This window comes from Rhea pennata, chromosome 27 (assembly GCF_028389875.1).
Source record: "Rhea pennata isolate bPtePen1 chromosome 27, bPtePen1.pri, whole genome shotgun sequence".
Taxonomy (NCBI): Eukaryota; Metazoa; Chordata; class Aves; order Rheiformes; family Rheidae; genus Rhea; species Rhea pennata.
Genome location: NC_084689.1, coordinates 4,537,613 through 4,560,406, shown reverse-complemented (window position 1 = coordinate 4,560,406; position 22,794 = coordinate 4,537,613). Strand labels below are relative to the sequence as shown.

Below are 22,794 nucleotides of genomic sequence, written 5' to 3'. Positions count from 1 at the left end.
AGGAGGCTCCAGTCACCCCCATGCCCTGTGTGGCTCAATTTCACGGTGGGGCTAATGGGGAGGCTGGCAGGCAGTCACTGCTGGTCCCTCCCATGGTGCTGGGGACCTGGGATCATCCAGGGGCTCCACACAGTCCCCACATCCATTAGTGACATGGGACCAGTCTCGACTGCAGCAAGGGGCCTCAAGCCCTGCCCAGGACTTGGGGCCTGCTCTGCGTGGGGCTGAGCACCCTGGAGAAGGGCCAGAGCAGCAAGGGGGGCAGGGGGAGAAGGGAAGGAAAACCCAGTGAGGTGGGGAAAGGGATGGCAGGGAGAGCAGGCAGGTCCCCCTGCCCTGTCCCCACCACGGCTGGGGGCCCAGGGCTGGCCCTGACCGCTCAGGGGTGGCCGCGTGTGTGAAGTCCCAGCAGGTCCCAGCTCTCCTTGCCCTGCTCACCGGGTCTGTCTGGTACTCGCGACTGTACAGCTCATGACAGTTGTTGAAGATGTACTCGTAGGTGGAGTTGAGACAGGCCTTCACGCAGTCCTTCACCACCTGGCTGGCTCGGGGTGGGCTTTGCAGCTCCTGGACCTGCACGGGGAGCGAGACGTGGAGCCAGCTGCATCGGCCATCGCTGGAGACAGACCCACAGCCCCAGATAAGACCCTGGCGAGCCCAGGAACCGCCTTGGGGCCAACGCTCCCCCCAAATCCGGACAGGCCTGGGGCCACGAGGAATCCAAAGATGCAAATCCGACGGGAGCAGAAAAGCCGAGGACATCGCTGGGGCAATTGCCCAGAGTACTGAGGGGGAGGCTGCCCCCCCCCGAGGGATGGGGAGAGAAGGCAATACCTTCATCCGGAAGAAGGTGATGCTGGTTAGCAAATCCACCGTGGATTTGAGATCCTGCAGCCGCTCGGGGCTGCTTGCAGGGAAATTATTCTGTGAAAGGGAGAGGAAAAAGCTGTCAAATGTGGGGCGCAAGGGCCACCCAGCCCAGGGGCCACCAAAACCCGGGCAAAACGCCTGGTTCTTCCGGCAGGAGAGAGCAGCTGCCTCTTCCTTACACAGGTGGGGAAACTGAGGCACTGCAGACTGCTTACTCGGTACATGGAGAGGTCGATCCGCAGGGAATTGTGCAGCTGGTCGAGGAGCTTGACGAACCGTTCTTTCTGCGGAGAAACACCCCAGAGCCAGGTAAATGGGGGAAAAGCGCCCGGGACCGTCCCCCCCCCTCCCCTCCTCCCTGCTTCACCTGGCTCTCCCAGCCCTGACCCCGCACCGCCCCGCGGCTCATCCCCCCCACTCCTGCCTTCCTGCGGGCCGTGCCCTGCCGGGGCCGGGCGCTAGAGCAGCATGGCAGGACGCCCGCCGAGAAGAGCCCGTCCTCGCCGGTGGCCGGGGGGTCGTCAGCGGGCGGTGTGGAGCGGACGGCTGCAGTCGGAGGCTCCCGGGGCAAGCGCAGCCCCCGCCGGAGGACGAGGTCCCCGCTTGGCGACGGCGGGCAGTGCGGAAGCGAGAGCCCCCCCCCCCAAAAAAAAAAAACCCTGTGGGCGCCCAGGGATCCCCTTCGCTCTCGCTGGTGGGGAAGGGGGGGGAGATGGGCAGGTACATCTGCCCCGCCGGCCAAAACTCCTCCGAGGCCGGGGCGAGCGGAGGGTGCCCACGATCGCGCCTCCGGCCCCCCCGGGGGCTTTCACGGGCTCCAAAGAAAGAGGATGAGGAAAGAGCCGCGTTGGCAAAATCTTCCCAATTTTGGGCACGAGCTGCTTCGGGCCTCGCCGAGACGATGCCACCTTGCGCGACCGGGCTGGCTCCGGGGGCCGCGGGCAGGGAAGCGCCCCGGGCGGGCGTCATCCCCCGGGGAGGGGAGCTCTGACTCGGCTCGGTCCGGGGACCTCGCGCGGGGCCGGAGGATGCTAACCCAGGCCAAGCCGTTGGGCTGCTGTGCCGCAGCTGAAGGAAAAGCAACGGAAACGCCGTTCGGAGGCGCTTTGCCCGTGTAAACGTCCGCAAACCCGCAGGTCTCCCTGGAGAGCCCCGGTTTCACCCGCAGCCGGCGGCGCCCCGCGAGCCGGGGCCGGGGCCGCCGGCGCAGCCGCTCCTGCGCCGCGCGTCGGCATCGCCCTGCCCTGCGAGCGGGGAGGTGGCCGGAGACAGGGGCTGAGCCCCGCGTCCCGGCGGGGATTGGGGGGGGGGGGCCGCCGGCGTGGGGCCGGGGCAGCGGCGTGTCGGGGGGACAGTGCTCCCCAGCGCCGGACGAGTCCTGCAGCCTGCGTTTTGTGACCGCAAACCTTCCGAGCGCTCGCCCGCCGGAGACGGCAAAGCCAGGCTTTGGGCCGAGACCGTGCGTCCCCGGCACACGACGGCTGCAGCGCGCTTTAAAACCGCACACGCCGGGCGCTCGGGCTTAAAGCGACACGGCCGGGCGCTTTAGGACCCAACCTTTAGGCTCTCTAAAAAAAGAGAAAGAAACAAGTTTTTAAAACCCTACACGTTAGAGAAAAGGCTTTTCGTGTGGTTTTTTCCTCTTTTTTCTTCCTTCCGCTCTGACCCTGGTGTGCTCGCTCGGCTCTAGCTACCCCCTGCGCTGGCTGAACCGGGAGACGAACCAAGCCGGCCTCTCTCCGCGCGTGCTGCTGCCTCCAGCCCTCGCTACCCAGCGCCTCGTCCTAGCCGGGGCCGGGCTCCCACCTCGGTCCGCCCCGTGTAAACGCAGAGCGGCCGAGCTGAGAGCCCAGCCCTTCCCCTTTGCACCTCACCCGAGGGCCAACCCGTCCCCGTCGCAAAGTCGCCCCGGGCGCGAGGTGCCGCCGGGCGCCCCGTCTCTCCTCCGGCGCGCTCCGGGGGAGTTTGCTCCGGGCTCAGGTTGCACCCGACGCGCTCAGAGCCGTGCAAAGCTCCCGGCGAGCGGCAGGCAAAAGCGTTTCGTCGCCGCCGGCTTTCGCGGCAGGCGGACGGATGCCGCAAAGGTTTCGTTCTCCTGCTGGAAGGGCAGCGCCCGGGGGGGGCTGCCGGCGACGGGCGGCGGTTTGCAGCGCGCTGTCGCCCGTCGATCGAAGCCAGGTCGAATTGCAAGCAAAGCTTTACCATAATAATTCAGAGAGCGAATTTAGACCTTCTCCCAGAAGACGGCGGCCAGTTTCCTTCCCGATCAACGGGAGGTGGCTTTATTTCGAGGCACGGAGGCCGAAGGCCCGCTGCCTGGCTGCGGTTTGGAGGGCGGGGGCTTTGCACGGCCCTTTTTGCCCCACAAGCCCCCCGCCCCCAACCCAAGAGAAGAGAGAAGAAGGAAGGAGTGTTTACGCACCATCGGACTTACCCCGAAATTGGAAGCGGCAAAGCGGTCGGAGGCGGAGACGTTGGTGGAGGCGGTGGTGTGCGCGTAGTAGGCGTTGATGTTGGCGAGCAGCGTGCTCATCACCGCCGGCACTCCCGGACACATGTATTTAGAGGAGAGACAGGCAAAATGCCTGGGGGGGGGAGGGGAGAGGAGGGGGAAAGGACAGAGAGGGGAGCGATGGCAAACCAGCGCAAACGGCAGCGGGGGACCGAGGTCCCGGCAGGAGGACGGTCCACGCGGGGCTGGCGGAGCCGCCGGCACGGACTCACGTCATGGCCTGGTAGATGGACTCCACGCCGTAGCGCATGGCAAACTCGTCGACGATCTCCTGCGCCGTCTCGTCGAAGTACACCTTCCAGGCGTCGTCGCCCTTGGCGTCGGGGATCTTCACCACCCCGTTGTTTTGCAAATCCGTCACGAAGTGGAAAAGGTTCTGGAGGCGCAAGAGAGTCCTTACCGGTCACCGGCGGGTGCTGCCGCCGGGACGGGGCGACGCGGGCGCCCGCGGTCCGGCGGCAGCCCCGGCGGCGCCCGCTGCCTGCTCACCTCGTGCAGACACGTGTACTGCACGTGGTACGGGGCCACCTTCTCCTCGCCTTTGATCTCCACGCTGATGTGCAGCCGGATGGCGCCGGACACGGCCGACTTGTCCGTCCGCTTGTCTGCCGGGGGCGGAGAGAGAGGGCCGAGACGTGAGGGTCCCGTCCCCCCCGCCCACCCGCCCGCCGGCCCTTTGCGACCGGGGGCCCCTCCGCCTCGCTCCCTGCCCGCGAGACGGGGCAACGCGCCGTGCCGGGGGGGCTCCTCGCCGGGGCCGCGCAGTGCCTGGCACCGCCTGGCCTCGACACGACGCAGCTGAGGCATCGTAATAACAGATTTGGACCGAAACCAACTAAATCCCCGGCTTGCCAAGGCCCTCCGGGAGCGAGGTGGCCCGCTCCGTGCCTCAGTTTCCCCCTCTGCAGAAGCCCAGTGCTGCAGATCTCCGGGGCAAACGGCTTTGAGGGGGAAAACCCTTGACCGCAGCGGGCTTTGGATAATAAAGGATGTTTTTCACAGCAGCCTCGACGCTACCGTGCCGAAAACGGCCTCCGCGCCACGCGGCGGCAGGGCCGGGCTGCCCCAGGGCTGCGCCGGGAGCGCGGTGGTCCGAGCGGGCAGCGCCGGCGCAGCCGCTTACCGAGGTTGTACCAGACGTCCATCTCACCGCTCAGGGTCCGCACCTCGATGATGGTCTGGCCCAAAAAGTCGTCGGACTCCCTCTTAAAGCGCTGCTTGACGCGGGACTTGATGTCGTCGTCCTCGTCCCAGACGCGGACCTTGATGCGATCGGAGGAGTTGTGGCACTCGCTGCGGGGGGGACGAGAAGGGAGAGCTCCCAGCGTGAGCGGGGAAACCTTCCCGGCCGCTCCCCACGCCTCGGTTTCCCCAAATCAGAGCCAGCGCCCGTCCCTCGCTCCCCACGGCCGGCGCCGGGCTGGAGCCGGGCGGGAGTAGAAGCGACGGCCCCGAAAGCCTGCAGGAGGGCAAAACGCAGCCGCTTTGCCCCCTCCTCGCGGGAGGAGCTGGCCCGAGCCTGGCCGTCCCCGCTAGCCGCCACGGAGCCGCCGGCGCTGCTGTTGGAGCCCGGCGGCCACAGCCCGAGGCCGGGGGATGCCCGGGAACGCCGTCCCCGGGAGCTCGAGGAGCCTGGCGCTGGGCTCCCCCTTACCCCAGCAGCCCCCTCCACCCCGAGGGCGTCCCTGGGGCAGGATCAGGCCCCCGATTCCTGGTGCCCCGCAGGGGAGCGGATGCCCGGCGGGCAGAGCAGGGGCTGAAAGCCAGGGTGGGGGGGGGATGGAGGCGCACGGGGAGGACTTACAAATGGAAATTCTCCTCCCAGACCGGATTGAGATTGCCGTAGATAGTTTTAGTCCTTTTTTTCGTCTTTCCAACCTGAACAGTAACATACGGGTCACTGGAACCTGTCTTATCCTTGGCTTGCAGACCCTGGGCACAAACGACTACAGCACGCCACGCACACGCGTCCACACGGAGGCACACGCATGGCACCACGCGGCCACACGACACACAGGAGAGAACAGACAGAGAGAGCAGTCAATGCCGCGGCCGCGAGAGGCGGGCAGCGAGCGCCCTGCCGCGGGCACCCGCGCGCCGGAGCCGCCCGGCGAGCACCCCGCGGGCCCCCGCCGCCCCCAGAGCCCCGGGGCCAAAGCCGCTCCACAGCACGGGGCAGGAAGCATCCTCGTGCAAGGGCTGGGGCGGGGGGGGGGGGGGAGACGGATTTGCAGCCTCAGGGGACCGGGCTGGAGGAAAATTCAGGCCGGAGCATGCAGAGCCCTCCCTTCACCTGGGATTTGCTGCTAGCCGGGGGCAGATGTTTCCACTATCACCCCAAATCTGCTGGCTCAGAGAGGGTACAGCTTTTTTTGGGGGGTGAGGGGGGCGGGCTGCCAGAGCTGTGCCCACAGGGACGTGTCGGCAGGACGCCACGCTCTCCATCGGCGCAGGAGGGAGCAGGGACACGGGGGTCCCCCACGGCGATGGCACGCGTCGGGCTCGCGGACCGCGGAGGCGATGCTGGCGCCCACCTGTGATGCTGATCTTGGCCGACCACTTGGAGGTGCCGTCCAGGACGCTCTGCTTCACCGCCTTCATCTGCTGCGTGTGGGTGGTCTTGGTGACGCCAAACACCTCCTGGATCAGCTCAAAGATCTCCGGCTTGTTGCGCTCCCGGATCTTCATGCGGTCTTTGAGCACCATGATGATGTTTTGGGTCCGGTCCTCTGCTCCGTGCTTGGAGCTCTTCTCCGCCGCCCCTGGGAGAGGAGGACAGCGACGGGCAACACGGAGAGCGGGGACAGATGGCATCCAGCTGAGCACCCCCAAGCTCAGCACCAGGGATGAATCAGTCCAAACCAGGAGGGATTAGTGCGCCGATCAGGGCAGACCTGCCCCACTCCCCACCTCCCCCCGCGCGCAGGGCAGGAACGGGCTCTCCGGTATCACCGGCGGCTCTCTCGGGCCCGGCAGCGGGGCAGGCAGGGCGGACGGCTCCTTACTCTGCAGGCAGTCGGCGTTGAGCAGGTCCTGGCACTTCTCGTGACACTTCACCCCGCACTCGGCGCAGCGCATGCCCTGCCGGGCGATGCCCCACAGCAGCCCCTCGCACTCGTAGCAGTAGGTGGGCGTCGTGGCCGTCCACACCTCGAAGTTGTGGGGCGTCGTGCAGGAGATGGGGTACACTAAGGCTTGCAGGGTCTTCTTGTAAACATGGTTTTTCTGCGCGGGGAAGGAAGGGAGAGGAGGGGAAGCTCACGCGCCGGCAGCCCTCGTGCACCCGCCTGGCGCAGCTCGGCTCTCCTGCCGCGAGCGCCTCGCGCCCCGGCCTCTCGGAGGCAGCACTTACTAATTCCTCGTTGTTCAGGGTGCTCGATGCCAGCGCGGACGTGATTCCTGCTTTCCTGGACTGCACCAAGGACTGTCGGAAAGAACCACGAAGCCAAGTCACGCAGAGCAGGGCGGGGGGGGGGTCGGTCTCCTGCCATCCTCTTCGGGCTCCCGGCGGCCGGGAGCAAAACACCCAGTGCAGGAGGGTGGCACCACCCAGCTCTCCCGGAGGTCCCTGGGGCGCAGCCCCCCGGCCCCGGCCCGGGACGGTGCCTGGCAGGGACAGCGCGGCTCCGAGACGCTGAGGGCTGCAAAGTGCTGCTTTGCAACCAGTCCGGCCTGCGGCATTCCCAGCTGAACCCAGCGGCCTCCCTGGGGAGACCCGCAGGGTGCTGGGCACCACGGACGGCACTTACCATGGCCTGCGGGCAGCCAGGGGCAGCCGGGGGGGAATAAAAGACATTAATATTTCACACCAGTGCAAGCCCTTGCCCCTTCCCCCTTGCAGTCAGCAGGAAACGAGGCGGCACCGAACCCGCCGCCGGGCCAGTCCCCGTTAGCGGGGGATATTTTGGCAGGGCCGTTTGCTCCCCGAACCCGCAGAGCTGGCTGCAGCCTGCAAAACCGCGGGGAACCTTTCCACCGGGCAGCGACGGGAGCAACGGCCGGAGCGATGCCCAGCCAGACCCGCGCCGTCGTCCATCCCGCCCCCCCACCACCACCACCCCGCGACCCGTCCTCGACACCCCGACACCGACAACACTCAGCGCAGAAGCATCAGCGGCTGCTGGAGCGGGCAGGGGGGCAGCGAGCTCCGAGGCGAGGGGGGCACAGCGGGGCCAGAGAGGGGGAGGCAGTTGGGGAGGGGACAGGACCCCCCCCCCCTCCACCAGGGGAGGACACAGAGCAAGGGGTAAATCTGTGCCTGGAGCAGAGCCGGGCTCCTCGGCACGGCGGCGGCGGTGGCTGCCTGGCACCGGCCCGCTCTGAGCTGCCGGGTGGGAAGGGAAGGGACCAGGGAGGTGTCTGAGCTCTTGCGTTGCCGGCAGCAAAAATCAGAAACCAGAGGCTGCTACGGGAGGCCTCGGACTGATGCTCCGTGTCGGGACGGGACCCGGGCAGCTGCGTTAAAGAGAAGCACCCTTCGGAGAGGGGCCAGCCCAGCCCAGCCGTCCTCGTCCTCCTCCTCCTCATCATCTTTATCCTCATCCTTGTCCTCCTCCTCATCTTCCTCCTCCTCCTCCTCCTCTTCATCCTCGTCCTCACTGGCCGGGACGCAGGAGAAAACCCCTGTGTCAAAGCCTCCCCCATGCCGGGCCGCTTCCCTTGGGGGCTTCAGCCCCCCGTGCCCGAGCCGGGGGCGAGGGGAAAGCCCAGCGGCCCCAAAGCCTCCGGAGGGGACGGCTCCAGTGGGGTCCAGCACCCCAAAAGCACCCACTTCCCCCCCCCACCACCACCCTGACAGACGGATGGACGGATGGACGGCGGGGCTGCGAGGGGGCTCCCAAGGGTGCTCTCCCTTTAACCCCTCGTGCTGCGCTCACCAGATCTCTGACTAGAGGGAGCGATTTGCGTCCAAGCTTAATGTCGGGCATGCTGTCAATGCAGCGCAGAAACCTTACCGCCGCCCCGCTGCGGCCGGGGACGGCCAAGCCGGGCCGGAGGAAAGAGAACAGAAAACACAAGGCAGGTTAGAGGCGGCCGGGGGAGCGGGGCGCGGGGCGCCCGAGCCGGGCGACGGCGGGGCCGGCAGCGGCCGGGGGGAGCCCCGTGCCGGGGGGCCGCTCGCGGGGCGCGCCGGCGGCGGCGGCGGGGAGGGGGCAGCGGGTCGGAGCGGGAGCGCAGGCGGCGGCTGGCGGGCGCGCGAGGCGGTACGAGGAACCTCACCAAATCGCTAACTAGGGGGATGGGTTTTCTCTTGCGTATGTCCGGCATGCTGTCTATAATGATCAGCCCACCGCCAGGCCTGCAAGAGAGACGAGAGTCAGCGGGGCGCCGGCCCGCGCCGGCGGCGAGGGCGCCGCGTCCCCGCCGCGCGCGAAGCCGCCGAACCGCGGGGAAAGGGGCTGCGGGCAGAAAGCCGCCGTCCGCGCCGTGCTGCGCTTGGACGCTGAGACAGCGAAACGCAGCCAGGAGCAGCCCTCGGGGCTTAGTTTGCTTTGGCTTTCCAGCACGGAGCAAAACAGCCGGGGTTCTCCGCTTCGGGGCCGCGTTTCCAGGACGGGCGGCTTGGCTTGAGGAGCTGCTTCACAGCCTCCAGCCCGGCGGTTCGGGCTCGTCCGCGTGAAAACCGGGTTTGCCCTGCAGCCGCCCCGGGATCCCCGGGCGATTTGGTGGGATTTTCCGTCCGCTCCCAACGGCTCAAGGCAGCCTGCGGCGTTTTGCTCACGAGACCCTCGCGGGTCAGGCCTCGGGGCCGCTGGCCCCGGCTCGCTCCCAGCCCGACCCGCTCACCTCCTCGCCTGCCTGCCGCCGCCGCGGCTCTCACGGCCGGGCTCTTCCCCCGGCAGGCGCGGAGCAGCGGCCGGCGGCAATTCCCGCCCGCTCCGTCGGCTCTCCCGAAAGCGCCGAGGAGCCGGCCCGCCTGGGCGGCCAGCGCGACCTGGGCTCCGTCACCGCCGCGGTTTTGGGGACGTTTTGCCCAGGCCAAGCCCCCGGTGCACCCACACCCAGCCAGGCATCCAAGGGAGGTGGCTGATCCCATCGTCCCTAACGGAGCGGGGACAACGGAGACCCGGCGGAGCGGCGGGTCCCTTACTCACCCGCCTTTGAACCACAGCGACTTCGCTTCTCCGTCGCCGTCTCCGCGGGCCTGCAAGACACGCGGCGGCGGTCAGCGGCCGCGGCGGCGCCGAGCCCCGCGCGAGCCGAGGGCTGCGGGAGGCAGCCCGGCCCCGGGCGCCCGCGGCAGCGCGAGAGCGGGTTGCGGAGCCGGCGGGTGAAGCGCGTTGCTAAACCGGCTGGGATCTTTCCAGCGCGGAGCTCGCTCTAAGAATAAAATATTTGGGGGAGTTTGGGTTTCTGCGGGAGCTAACTCAGGTTGGCGAAGCGGGACGGGCCGGCTGCACCGCGCGAAACACCAGCAGGTTGAGGGGCGGCGGAAGGATCGTTGGAAAGGCTCCGTGGGTCCGGGCCGCCCCGGAGCCGCCGGGGACGGGGAGAAGCACGGGAAAAAGCCACAGCACACGGGGACCGTGGTGTGCGCGCAGAGCCCCCGGCCCCGCGGGCAGCGCCTGGCGGCGCGGGGGGGATTTCGGAGGGGTGGGGGGAGGAGGAGAGAGGAAAGAGCCAATTTTTGCTCCATCCCTGCGCGCACACACAGGCACCCGGGGAGGCACGCGCGGCGCAGGGCGGGCGCTTACCTGCAGGCGGGCTACCCCCCTTCCCTGCAGGGAGGGGAGACGCGGCCGCAAGGGCCATGGTGGTGGAGAACTGAAAAGAGAAGCGGCGGGGAGGGGAATCGCAGCCCCGGGGGGGCGCATCCGGAGCCAAAACAAAAAGAAAAGATGGAGGATGGAGTCTAAAAACAGAACAAAAAACGGTCAACTCAATAAACGGGGACGGGGACGGGGATGGGGGGATATGGGGGGTCACACCAGCACACTGCAACCGCATGCAGCACACCCTCGCGCGGGGCCGGGGGCCGTCGCCCCGGCTCCCGCCGTCGGCCCGACGGGCGTCGCGGTCACACGGGGAGCGGGGGGCCGCAAGGCGCCCGAGCCCTCCGGGTGCAGGACGGCGGTGTTGGTGGGGCCGCGAGCCCTCCCGGTGCCCCCCACCCCACCCCGCCGGCGCGCCGCGGGGCGAGCTCACCTCCTGCAGCTGCAGGCAAACCTTGTTGAAGGCTCTCAGCCAGTTGGCCTTGGCTCGCGCCTTGGGGTCCTGCACCTCGGCCTCATCCCGCTCCCTGCAACCGCACGCGGCCCGGTCACCGCTGAACTCGTTACGAGTTCTTTTAAACCGGAGGTTCTCCCTACTCATGTCTATAATTTAAGCCAAACAAAAGACCGAAAACGCCCATCGCGCTTCCCCTGTGTGCGGAGCAACCGCGCTCACCGAACCAGGGGGAAAAAAAATGGACGTTTTCAATAATCAAAGGCAAAGGTTGACACCCGAATTATTCACCCGCCGTACGGGGCACGCGGCACCAAACAATTCGGCCGCAAGGCAGGAGGCTGCGGACGGGCTTGTATCGGCCGCCCAGAGGGTCGCTTCCTACGAAGGAAGTTTCCCGCTTTGGTGGCGTGTCGGTGCCCGGGCACCGGCTCCAAGCCGGAGCTGCGATCCCGGCTGCGGGGCGGCAGCTCTGCCCCACGGCACCAGCCCTGGTGCCCCCCCACGTTCCCCCCCCTCCCCGCCCCGCTGCCTCCTACCTCTCGGCCGCTTTGGGGGGCTCGGGCTCCTGCGCCGCCTCCGGCACGGGGGCTTCGTCCGCTCCCCGCTGGGCCTGGAGGGACTCGGGGGGCTCTGGGGGGACGGAGGCGTCCTTCTCCTCCTTCCTCTCCTCCTTCCTCTCCTGTGGGGCCAGCTGCGGTTGCGGCGGTTGTTGCGGCTGTTGTGGGAGCGGCTGCGGCTGTTGCTGCCCGGGCAGTTTTGCGGGCGGCGGGTAGGTATCGTGCTTGGAGGCTTGGGGCTCATAAGCCTCCCGGTCCCGCAGGTCCTCCTCCTCCTCCTCTTCCTCCTTGGCATAGCCTTCCTCGTTCTCGCTGTAGTCCTCGTTGAACTCTTCCTCCTCCTCCTCCTCTTCCTCCTCCAGGTAGAGGTCATCCTCCTCCTCCTCCTCCCAGCGGGGCGAGTCCTTGCGGTAGCTGACGGAGCTGTGGCAGGAGTGGTAGGAGTCGCCATCGCGCTCGTCCAGCTCCGAGTCCCGCAGGCTCTCGTTCTCGAAGTCCTCGCTCAGCTGCGAGCTGCCCTGGCTGAGCTCCGCCGACGAGGCGTACCGGCTGCTCCCCGCAGGGCTGCGGGCACAAGGAGGGTGCCCGGCCTCAGCAGCGCCGTGCCGGGAGGGGGGGGGGCGCACACCCCCGGAGCCCGGCACCCCCTCTCCAACCTCCCCACGCCCCCTGCTCCATCACTCCGCAAAGCCCTGCACGTCCGACCCCTCCTGCCGCACAGCCCCTCTGCCGCCTGCCCCGCTTCCCTGCCGGCCCCCCGGGCAGCGGGAGCTGGGGCAGGGCAGGGTGACACCCCCTCCCGCCCCCCACTGCCACCGTGGGGCCGGGCACGGCGGGGAGAGGCTCACAAAAGCACGCATGCAGACAGTACGGGGACATGCCTTGGAAGAGGCCGACACCACGTCTCCAGCACCGGCAGCCAGGGCTCCGGGGTGGCTGAGGAAGGGAGGGAGGGAGGGACGGCGCCGGGCAGAGCCCCCTGGGCCAGCGAGGCCATGCCGGGCAGCGGGAGGGTTTGGGATACGCCGTGGGGAAGGAGGGTGCTGGGGCTGCCCAAGCTTGGCAGAGGTTGGTCCCCGGGAGGAGGGGTGCAGGCACGACCCAGCAGGCTGGGTTGGGGGGGGGGACACGCGGGCAAGGGGTCCCTGGAGCGTGAGGGCCTGGAGAGGGTGCAGAAGTGCAGGAGACGCGGCTCGTGCGGGCAGCCCCTCGCCTGCCCAGCCCGCCCTGGCCTCAGCTCGGACTGGGGGCCCTCGGCAAGCCGAGGGGTCTCAGACCACCACGCGGGGCTCTTGCCCCGCCAGGCTGCGGGGGTCTCTGCTGAAGTGCTCTGGGGCCCTGGGAGGCGGCCAGAAATGGAGGGCGGCATTTGCCTGTGCCAGCAACGAGTCCCCAAGGCACCTTGCAGCCCCAGCTGCCACGGGGGACACTGGTGCAGGGCCAGGCTCGCGCATCCACCCTGCCCGCCACGGGCAGCGGGCTGCTGCTCTGAAATCTAGGGGGCTCAGATGTGGGGAGCGGGCTGCTGCTCTGCAATCGAGGCGGCTCGGACGTGGGGAGCGGGCTGCTGCTTCGCAATCCCGTGGGCTCAGATGTGGGGAGCGGGCTGCTGCCTTGCAATAGCTGCAGGCTCGGACGTGGGGAGCGGGCTGCTGCTTTGCAATCGAGGGGGCTTGGACGTGGGGAGCGGGCAGCTGCTTTGCAATCCCGTGGGCTCAGATGTGGGGAGTGGGCTGCTGCCTTGCAATAGCTGCAGGCTCGGACGTGGGGAGCGGGCTGCTGCTTTGCAATCGAGGGGGCTCGGACGTGGGCAGCGGGCTGCTGCTCTGCAATCTAGGGGGCTCGGACGTGGGGAGCAGGCAGCTGCTTTGCAATCCCGTGGGCTCAGATGATCCAGGCTGGCCAGCGGAGTAGGGTCAGGACGTGGAGTAAGTTTTCCTACGGTCTTGGGAATGGTGCAAAGGGCAAAAAAGCCCCCAAACTCGTAGGCACGAGCCCCCCCCCGTCGCCCCGCGGCAAGGCGACGCGGGGAGGAGAGAGGGAGTGGCGGAGCGAGGCTGCCCTTGCCGGGACTGGTGTTGGCCTCACCAAGGCTGCAAGAACCGAGCACAGCACTCTGCGACGGCACACGGCACGCGACGAGGTAGAGACCCACCTATCAGATAGGTCTAGGGACCGCCTGCTCTCAAGGGAGTGCTGGCGGCTGGTCCGCCTGCTCGATTCGGAAGCGGACTCAGCGTCGCTGCGCCCGTTTGTGGCAGAGTCTACGCTACCGTAGCGTCTGCCGGGGAGGAGAGGAACATGGTCAGCAAGGTCCCGGGCGCCGTGCCGCGCGCCCGCTGCGGCTCGGCGCTGCCTCTCCTCCGCGCCCGCCGGGCGAAGGAGCCCGGCCGGGCGCCGGCGCTGCCGGGAGGGAGGCTCCGTCGCGGGGAAGGGCTGCGGGACGCGGGGGGGAAGCGGGGCCGTGCTGCAAGCGCGGTGCAGGGGGGGACAAAGCACCCGTGCAGGTGTCCCTGCCTGCGGCTCTGCCTACAGCCCCAGCCGTGCCACCTCCCGGCAAGGACGGCTCGGGGGTCCCCCAAGCAGGGACTCGGGGCAGGGGGTGACCCGAAAGAGCGTGAAGACTCATCTGCATTTTGAACCACAACATCCCGGAGGAAGGGCGGCAGGGACGGGCCACGTGCCCAGGCGCCGGCCCCTCCTGCCCCGCTTCCTCACCTCTCCGTTCTTCCTGCCTTCGCTCATCACCCCGGCAGCGACGTCCCCTCATGTCACCCCCGGGACCCCAGGACCCTGTCCCACCCAGCGGGTGCCTGGTCCCTAGGTGCAGGGCCACGGCGAGGGCCGGGCGCCAGGGCTACCTGATGGGGCGCTGGTCCGAGTAGTCCATCTCGTAGCTCTGCATGGAGTCCGTGTAGGAGTCGCGGGAGCTCTGCTGCTGGTGCCTCATGGGGTACTGGTGCACGGAGGCGTTGGGCTGTGAGGTGGTGTAGTAGGGCGGCGGGATGCTATTGCTCGTCTCGCTGCGGTAATCGCTGTCCCGGTCGTCCACAGTGCTGTCGGGGTCGTCATCTGCAAAGGGCCGGGCGGCAGCGGTGAGAGGGACGCGGGACGGACCTGCGCCCTGGCTGTGACGACCCCGCGGCTGCCACCGCCCGCGGGAGGTGGGAGGACGCTGGCCAGGATGGCTGCGTGACTGTTGCTGGGGGGCAGAGGGGAGGGTGCCCGGCCCAGGGAAGGGACCAGCACAGAGCCCCGGGAGACAAGGCTGGAGGCAGGACGTGAACCCAGGACCCCCCGAGCCCCATTTCAGGCCATGGCGTGGCAAAGAAGTGGGGGGGGGGGGTCACGCCAGGGACCGCCAGGCTCAGAGGAGAGGAGACGATGGGATACTTACTCTGTTGTTCTCCCCAGCCAAAATAATTCCAGTTGCCTACAAAGAAAAGGGGCTGAGATAATAATAAAGACGGACGCGGCGCCGGGGAGGCGGCGAGAGCCGGGCGCGAGAAAGCAGCCGGACCTGAGCCGGGCGGACGGACTCGGGACCTGCTCCCACCCCCTGCCCCAGGGTCCCCGCGATCCGGGGCGCGCGGCAGAGGTTTGGGGTGCGAGGGAGGAGGATGGGGCTGGGCACGGCCCTCGGTGATTGCAGAAAGGGAAACTGAGGCACCCAGACCCCTCTCCCGCCCCACAGTTCGGCCGCCACAAAGCAACCCAGAAACCACAGGGCAGGACGAGAGCTGAGAAACCCTGACGGACACGGAGGGACAGATGGAAGGGGATGGGTCCCCCTGTTCCCATGCATCCCAGGTGCGTGGAGCTGGATGCCGGGATGCTGGGGAAGGGAAAGGAGACAGGGCAGGGGCCGGCGGCCCCGGCGCAGGGGTACTTACAGCACTGGGAGCCATGAACCGGGAGAGGCTTTTCCTGCTCCTCCTGGAAGGTGTACTGGGGAGAGACGGGGGTGGATCAGGGTCCCCACTGCCCCCAGCCCGGCAGAGCCCCTCGCCACCCCTAGCACTCGCAGGCCGGGCGATGCCGCCCCTCGCTGTGCCCCAAATCCGCAGCGCAGGGCCCAAGGACGCGGCACTGGGGCCCGCGGGGGACTTACATCGTCCTGGTCCCGCATCGCGTTGAGCTGCTCCAGCTTCTTGGCCCAATACCTGGCTTCCTCCTCGGGGATGTCTGAAAGGGAAAAGACCCCCGATCTGTGGGACAGATTCCCCCCCCCCATCACATCCCTCCTGGCTCGGGGCCATGGGCTGGCCAGTCCCAGCTCCGACCCACGGGGAGCCCCGTGGCAGCACCCCCAGGCTGGGGGGAGGACAGGAAAGGTGCAGCCCTGGTCCCCGGGGCAGCGGGGGGGGCCAGGGGCGCCGGTACCTACCCAGCGGGAGCTCGAAGCGGGTGTCGAGGAGGATGCGGTGGAAAGTGGGGTCCTTGGTGCCCGAAATCTCGTTGTCGGTCATGATGACCTGGGAGTCGAGCGTGAGCCATTCCCCAGGACCCTCCTGCGGGGGTGCAAGCGGGGGCTCAGGGGAGCCGCCATGGGGCCCCCCGCTCCCTGCCCATGCAGAGGCCGGCCAGAGGAGCCCAGGCGTCCGGCCCGGCCTGCGCCCAAGGAAGCTGCCTTGGTTCCCGCGGGGGCAGAGGGGGCCTGGGGCGCTACGGCCGCCCCAGAGCACGGGGCTGCCCGCCCTCCAACGGGCAGCCGGGGCCAGCGGTCCCGGGAAGGGACCACCCTGCTCCCCACCTCGTTGGACTGCCGGATGGTCCGGAGGGGGATCCACACCGTCCCCACCATGGTGTCCCAGATGAGCCCCTTGTTCCACACCTCCACCGTCAGGCCCAGGTCCAGCCGGTTGATCTCGCTGCGGGGACAGGCGGGTGCTCACCCCCCCTGCCCAGCGCCCCCTCCCAGGGACCCCCCTCTCCTCCCCCCCCCCGCAGTCCTCCACCCCCGGCAGGCTCCAGGATCTCCCACCCATCTCGGGATGGGTGTTGTCGGGTCCCAGGGATGCCCCACGCCGGTGAACGCGGCAGCCCGAGACAACCCGACACCCGTCACGTCACCCAGGCTGCTCCCATGCCCCTCCCCCTCCCCCCAGGGACATCCATGGCCCCATGCCTGGGGGAAAAGGGGGTCCCGGGGCAGCCCTGCTCCCGTGCCCCTCGCAGGGCTAGCAACTCTCCCCGGCAAAGGAGGGGAGGAAAAGCAGGCTGAGCTGGGAGGCGAACCCGGAGACGGGGCGCCCTGGGGTCCCCGAGGGCCGAGCGGGGGGCTCGGTGGGCTCGGTGCACTCACAACATGAAGTCCTGCTCCCAGGACGGCAGGTTGCCCCGCACCGCGATGGTCGTGCTCTTGACATTTTGCACCTTCAGCGTCACGTAGGTGTTGAATTTCTCTGCGGGAACAAGCGGAAGGTGCCGCCAGGCCTGGGGCGGGCAGGATGGGTCCCCGCCGGTGCCAGGGGTCGCCGTGCTTTGCTGCGAGCCCCATCTCGTCAGGCCCGCGGCACCCCCAGCCCCTGCTCCCCCCCCCAATATGCACCAAGTCAGACCCCCAGAGCTGGGACCGAGCCTGGCTTCCCTTTGCCACCCCCCAGGCCCCGGCACATCCAAACAGCCCATGGGACAAGCCCCACTGCCCCCAACCCCCCTCCCCGGGATGGGGCCACTCACCTTGGGGCCCGTCAAACTTGGCCTTTTTAACTGCAGAGAGACAGAGAGAGAGGAGAGATTCAGCCCCGGCAGCCAGCATGGGGGTGGGGGGGCTGAGGACCCCCAGCGAGGGTGCCCAGGGGGGTGTGGGGAGGGGGGGAAGGACCCCAGACCACACGCTGACCCGGGCTCGCTGCACTGCAGAGACATGGGGGAAGGTGGCGGGATCCTTCCCTCCGGTGTAAATCAGGAGTTCCCGAGCCCAGGCACGAGGGATGGGGAGCAGGTCTGGTACAGGCACCAGGGGAGGAGGGCAGAGGAGCCCCGATAAAAACCCTGCCATTCCGGGACAACCCAGAACATCTCCTTTCAACTCTAAATCAGCGGCCTTATTCCATCCGGGGGGGGGGGGGGGCGCATCTGACCCTCTTCCCCTCTCCATCCTTTCAATTTGGGTCCATCTAGGGCAAATGAATGGGGTTGTGGGTGCTCCTCAAATCTCGAGGCTGGAGAAAGGCTGGGTGTTTGGGGAACTTCCCCCTCCTCCGGGGTTTTTGAGCAGCGCCGGGCTCAATCTTCCCTCGCCGGCCCGGCCGCTGACCCGGATCGGAGCCGACGGTGGGCGATGGAAACCCAGGCGCCGTAATGTGCCCCCCCCCCCCCCCCGCTCCCGGCAGCGCCGGGGGGCTGCCCAGGCGCCGGAGATGCTCTCCCCACCTCGCAGTCCCCCTGGGATCCCCTCTGTGCCCCAGGCCTGTCCCCCCACTTCAGGGCCCCGGGCCTGGTTCCTGTCCCGGACCCCATCGCTCCAGGGCACATCTGGGCTGGATCCTGCCCTGAGTGGCACTCAGCACCATGAGGACAGGCTCCGACTCGGCTCCAGTGCAGGACTGAGCTGTTCAAAAGCAGGATTTCTCCCCCCACCCACCGTGAACCACCCCAGTGACACCAGTTACACTGGTGCAGGGGGTTACTGGGAGCCCTGGCCGGGCAGCTTAGGGCGGCCAGAGGGGGCAGAGCGATTCGGCACCTGGCGCTCCCGAGGCCGCGGGTGTAGCTGGGTGCCGAGTGCTGCCGACGGTGGTGGCGGGGGGGGGGTCGCGGAATGACACAGCACCTGGAGACGTGTTAAATGACGCGGGTGCCGGCGGGCAGACCGACGTGACGGCGGAGGGATGAAAATAGCCCCAGCGATACCGAGGGTAATTGGGTTTCAAAGACGCGCCGCTCCGCAGCCGCTTATCACCAGCTGCCGGTGCGGGAGGGCCAGCGGGGCCGGTGCCCTAGGGAAACTGAGGCACGGGGCCATCGCCGATCAGGCACCGAATTGCACAGGCAACGTGCTACCAGGACCCTGGCTAACTGCCCAGCCGGCTTTCTTCCTCGCTATTTCGGTCTCCTGATTTAAAGAGTTCAAAGCGCCACAAGTTGGCCCCAGTTAAAGACAGAAACGGGATTAAGCATCACATCGCTCCGAAAATAATTGGGGAGCGTTCAGCTCTGGCAGCTGCTTTGAGCCGCTAAGAGGGTCAGGCGCTCCCCAGCTCTCTGCCCGGGGGAAGGTCACCGGCTCTTTCCCCGGAGCCGCGTCCCGGGCAATCGCAGGGCTCCGGGAGCTGCGGCTCTGCTCGGAGGCTCCGGCGCGCGCCGATGCCCTCCAGAAAGGCCGGCTGGAGGCCGGGCTGTCAGTCTGGCCGGCGCTTGGCTACCCCTCGCCCGGGGCATCCCGCAGGTCGCCAGCGCCAGCCTCCTCCTTGCCTCGGGAGCCAGATGCGTCCTGCAGGGCCAGTCGCTCTGTACCCGTCGCCTCCGAAACGGGAGAGCAAAGGAAGGAAAAGCTCCAAAAATACCCGGGCTCACAGGAACAAGCAATTACCCGGGGAACACGTGGCTCTCCTGGCTGTCATCTGCCGCCAGGGAGACATCCTGCTGACACCATCTGTGGCTGCCGTCCCCGCGCTGGCTGCACGGCCGCCGCGGCTCTCTGCAGCCGGCACAGCCCCGGCGACCCCCTGTCTCCCCTCCCTTGCCACCCCCCGTCTCCCCCCACAACCGGCTGCGCAAGCAGGATGCCACAGGGGAATCCGCTCTTGGGCTGGAAAGCTTGGGAAAGGCCAAATGCAACCCGAGTCCCTAAGCAGAGGGCTGGCAGCAGCACAGCCCCTCACAGGAGCGGGGTATCCCCAAAATAAGGTGGAAGAGCTGAAGCACTTCCCGAACCGGTGTGAATTAGCCCCGTCTTGCGCAGAGGAGCCGTTTGCCAGCAGGGGAAACTGAGGCAGACGGGCAGGGGCTGGCTCATGTCTGAGAGCACCTTCACGCATGGCAACGGTGGAGCAGGGTCCTCCCCGGAGCACCCCAGGGCCCCGCCGGGTCGCACCCACGTAACCAGCAGGCTGCGCACTGCTCCCCTGCAGTGGGCCTGGCCATCCATCCATCCGTCAGTCCGTCCATCCCACTGCCTGTCTGTCCACCCATGCTGCTGTCTAGCTGCTCGTCTGCCTGCTCATCCCTCCATCTGGGAGGCGCTGGGAGCTGTCCCGGGAGCTCGCAGCCCCCCGCCCACGTCCCTTCCGAGCACGGGGAAGAGGAAGGACCTGGGGGGGGCTGCAGCTCTGGCCTTGGGGACGCCCCAGTGCTGGGTGGATGTGGCTTTTCCACCCTCGGCTCCCCAGGAGGTAAGAAACAGGGTGATTAAAAAAAAAAAATGTTCCCCCCCGCCAGGCTCGGCGGTGCCTGGGGGCGGCGGGGGAAGCCTGTTTCAAACCCGGAGCGAGCTATTTATTGCCATCGTCCCCCGGTTCCCTCGGCAGGTCCCCGTGCTATTCCCAGCCCTAAGCGGAGCTGCTCCGAGGGGGCGGCTCTGCCGAGGGTGTCACCGCCGTGTGACATCCCCCCCCCCCACCCCCCACGGGAGCTGCTGTCTCAGGATTAAAGGCAGGTTTCCCCACCCCCGTGGCAACCCTGCAAAGTGCGTGACCCCCCCCCTTCCTCCCCCCCAAAAAGACATTCGCTGTCTAGGGGGGGCTAGGGAGCAAGGACAGCAGCTGCCCTGCAAAGTGCTCCCCGCTGGCACCGCAGGGACCTCCGGCACCCCCGACCACCCCTTGCCAGCATGGTCCTGCCCCAGGGGGGTCCCCAGGGATGTCACCTCCTCTCCTTCCCCACACACATGGGGAAACTGAGGCGCGGGGCAGGCTGTGACCTGCCGTAGGTGCTACAGGCTGGGGTGTGTCCTATCACCCTGCAATATCCAGCCGGGGGAGGGGGGAGGCACGTGGATCAGGCCCTCCCCAGGCTCCTCCACCCCTGGCAGGCAGGTTTCGGCACCTCTCCGCTGGCGAGGCTCCCCCCACCTCCCGCTTGTCGCTGCCTGGGTATTTATAGCTCCTTCCCGGACGCCTCCGTGGAGCTGTCGGAGGCTGGTGCCACGGAGCATCTGGAGCTGTGATGGGACCGAGGGATGGGGATGTCTTGGGAGGGGGGCAGGCACCCCCAGACACAGCTCCCTGACTCCTGCTGAGAGAGCAGGAGGAGATCCCCCCCCCCCGTCTTCCTGCCGATTTGCACCAGTGGGGACGCGGGGGGAGGCATCCCGGGGAACCCCCGAGCCCCCAAACGAGGGGGGGGGGTCTCAGAGGTGCTGAGCGAGCTTCAACGCCGCGGGGGACGAGGCACCATCCTGCCCCTGCCGCAGCCCCCCGACCGCCCTCCTCCCCTGTGCAAATCAGGAGCAGCTTCGCGGACGCCAGCGAAGTGACGCTGATGCAAGCGAGGGTGAACACGGAGACTGCAGGGTTCATCCGAGTGCCGAGTTGCGCAGGTCTCGCCGCGCCGTCGGGATCCCACACCCGCCCACTGCTCCCAGTTCCTCCCACCGTGCGGGGAGCCAGCAGCCCCCGCCAAGCCTGGGCTGGGGACAGCGGGGGCCGCTCCCAGGCGTGGAGATGCCACCACCGCGCCGCCACGCTCCAACCCCAGCAGCATCGCCGGGCACGTCGCCCGTCCCCGAACCCGCGCAGACGGGGGATCGCTCCTGCCGCCGTACCCGAGCGCGGCGGCTCCCGCGGGGGGTCTCAGCCGGGGCTGGGGGGGCGCATCCAGCCCCGCCCCCCAAACATGCAGCGGGGACAGTGGCAGCGCCGGGGGCCTCCAGGCTGCCCGAGCAGGGGCAATGCCTGGGGGGGGGGCGTTTGGGGATCTGGAGGAGCGCAATAGGGGTGGGGGGATTTGGGGAGGGTATGGAGCGTGCAGTGCATTTTGGGGGGTGCGTTGGGAATGGGGTGTCTGGGCTTTTCGGGGGGTGGGGGGCACGGCAGGGGTTGGGAAGGGGCCGCTTGGGGTGGTCCCTGCCCGGAGGATGAGGAGGGGGCGGATCTCAGCCGCGGAGCCTGGAAGTGCCCCTCTCAACCCCCCCACCAGCGATCCCAGCCGTGGCAGTGGGGAGGCGCAGCCCCCCCGGGGGGGGGGTGACGACACCCACCGCAAACCAGGCCCCTCTCCCAGGGGAGCGGGGCGGCGGCAGGGCGGGTGGGGTCCTCCCCCGCCACGGCACGGCACGGCATGGCACGGCTCGGCTTGGCTTGGCTCGGCACGGGCGCCGCGCGCGCCCCCGCCGGTTCATTCATAAATCCAGGCGCCTCCGCGAGCGCCCCCTCCCCCCCCCCCCGCGCTGCGCCCAGCCACTGGCCCCGCCCGGGCCGAACCACGCCATGGGGCGGGGGGGGGAGGGGGCCCTGGCGGCCGCCCCCTCCCGCGGCGGGACCGTCGGGTTGGGGGGGGGTGTCCCTCGTCCCACGGCTCTCACCCCACCGCGCCCTCGCCTCGCGTGGGGCGCGGTGGAGGATGCGGGGGGAGGGGGTTTCCCCGCCGTTCCTCTCCTCTCCTCTCTCCCCCACCCCCCGCCGCGGGGTGGCCTCGCCCGCACTGCCGGGGGGGGGGGGGCCCGGGGCGGCGGCGGCGGCGCGCGGGGGGGGGGGGGGGCCGGGGGGCGGGGGGGCTCTCCCGGCGCGGGCGCGGTTTTGTGAATGGAGGCGCGGGGCGCGCGCGCGCGCACGCACACACCGGGCCGCGCGCCGCGGGAGCCGCCCCCCGCCGCCGCCGCCGCCCCCCGCCGCGCTCGGGGCAGCGAGCCGCCCGCGCTGCCCACCCCCCCCCCCCCGCCCCCCTCCCGCCGCCGCTCCCGGTCTTTCCCGGTGCACGGCGGCGGCGGCGGGGAACCCCCCCCCGCCCCCGGGGCTCCCCGCTCACCTCCGACGCAGAGCAGGGACATGGTCCCGGTGGCGGTGCGGGGCGCTGCCCGGGGACCGGCGCGCGCTCGCGCCCGCCGCCGCCGCCGCCGCCCCCGCCCCGGCGCTAGCAGCCGGCCATCTTGCTTCAGCACCGGGGACAGCTCCTGACGTCAGCCCCGGGGCCGCCTCCACGGGGGCGGGGCTCAAAGGAGCCGCGGGGCGCCGCCCCGCCCCGCCCCGCCCCGCCCCGTCCCTCCCGCCCCCCCCAACTCCCCCGGGGGGAGCCGCCGCCGGCCCCACGGCCCACTCGTGCCCCCGCCGCAGCCCGGGGCCCCGCCGCGCCGACAAACCCCCTCCCCCCCCGCCCCGTCGGGGGAGAAATCAGAGCCCCCGCGTCTGCCGCGCCGCGGGCAGGAGCTCGATCTCGGTCTCGTCCCGGGCTTGCGCCCGTCCTCCTCCCTCCGTGCCCCGGAGCGCGGCGGCGGAAAGCCACAGACCCCGCGGAACCGGTGCAAGGGGGGAAACCTGGGCTGCAGCCCCCGCCCGGACGCCCAGGGAAGCCCCGGGCGCTGGGCTCCGGGTGGCCAGGCTCTGCCCCTGGCCCGAGGACGTGTCCTCGCTAGCCCGGCATGACAGAGGGACAAATTAGCTTTCTGAGGTGGGATGTGCTAAATCTGGCAGGTCTCGGATTCACTCGTGCATCCTACAGCTCCCAGCATCTCTGCAGTGTGAGCAAAGGTGGCACCGTGCCACTGTGCCGGGGAATTGTCACGTCTCCCAGGGATGTGGAGAA

At 69.1% G+C, this 22,794-nt stretch overlaps 1 protein-coding gene across 1 annotated transcript in view; it reads right to left on the bottom strand.

Moving 5' to 3' along the window:
• Positions 1-22,042, bottom strand: part of UNC13A (unc-13 homolog A) — a 35,735-nt gene extending 13,693 nt beyond the window's left edge. Inside the window, exons 1-25 of the mRNA XM_062596589.1 lie at positions 22,021-22,042; positions 16,792-16,821; positions 16,415-16,514; positions 15,863-15,980; positions 15,497-15,620; positions 15,221-15,294; positions 15,003-15,057; positions 14,507-14,542; positions 13,971-14,181; positions 11,089-11,673; positions 10,529-10,622; positions 9,478-9,527; positions 8,603-8,681; positions 7,132-7,137; positions 6,735-6,806; positions 6,388-6,607; positions 5,917-6,144; positions 5,187-5,328; positions 4,506-4,675; positions 3,872-3,987; positions 3,595-3,758; positions 3,305-3,455; positions 1,086-1,154; positions 835-924; positions 439-573 (exon numbers count right to left, since the gene is read on the bottom strand). Coding sequence (XP_062452573.1) covers positions 439-573; positions 835-924; positions 1,086-1,154; positions 3,305-3,455; positions 3,595-3,758; positions 3,872-3,987; positions 4,506-4,675; positions 5,187-5,328; positions 5,917-6,144; positions 6,388-6,607; positions 6,735-6,806; positions 7,132-7,137; positions 8,603-8,681; positions 9,478-9,527; positions 10,529-10,622; positions 11,089-11,673; positions 13,971-14,181; positions 14,507-14,542; positions 15,003-15,057; positions 15,221-15,294; positions 15,497-15,620; positions 15,863-15,980; positions 16,415-16,514; positions 16,792-16,821; positions 22,021-22,042 — 3,141 coding nt within the window. The remainder of the gene's footprint in view (positions 1-438; positions 574-834; positions 925-1,085; positions 1,155-3,304; positions 3,456-3,594; positions 3,759-3,871; positions 3,988-4,505; positions 4,676-5,186; positions 5,329-5,916; positions 6,145-6,387; positions 6,608-6,734; positions 6,807-7,131; positions 7,138-8,602; positions 8,682-9,477; positions 9,528-10,528; positions 10,623-11,088; positions 11,674-13,970; positions 14,182-14,506; positions 14,543-15,002; positions 15,058-15,220; positions 15,295-15,496; positions 15,621-15,862; positions 15,981-16,414; positions 16,515-16,791; positions 16,822-22,020) is intronic.
• Positions 22,043-22,794: the final 752 nt, after the last annotated feature.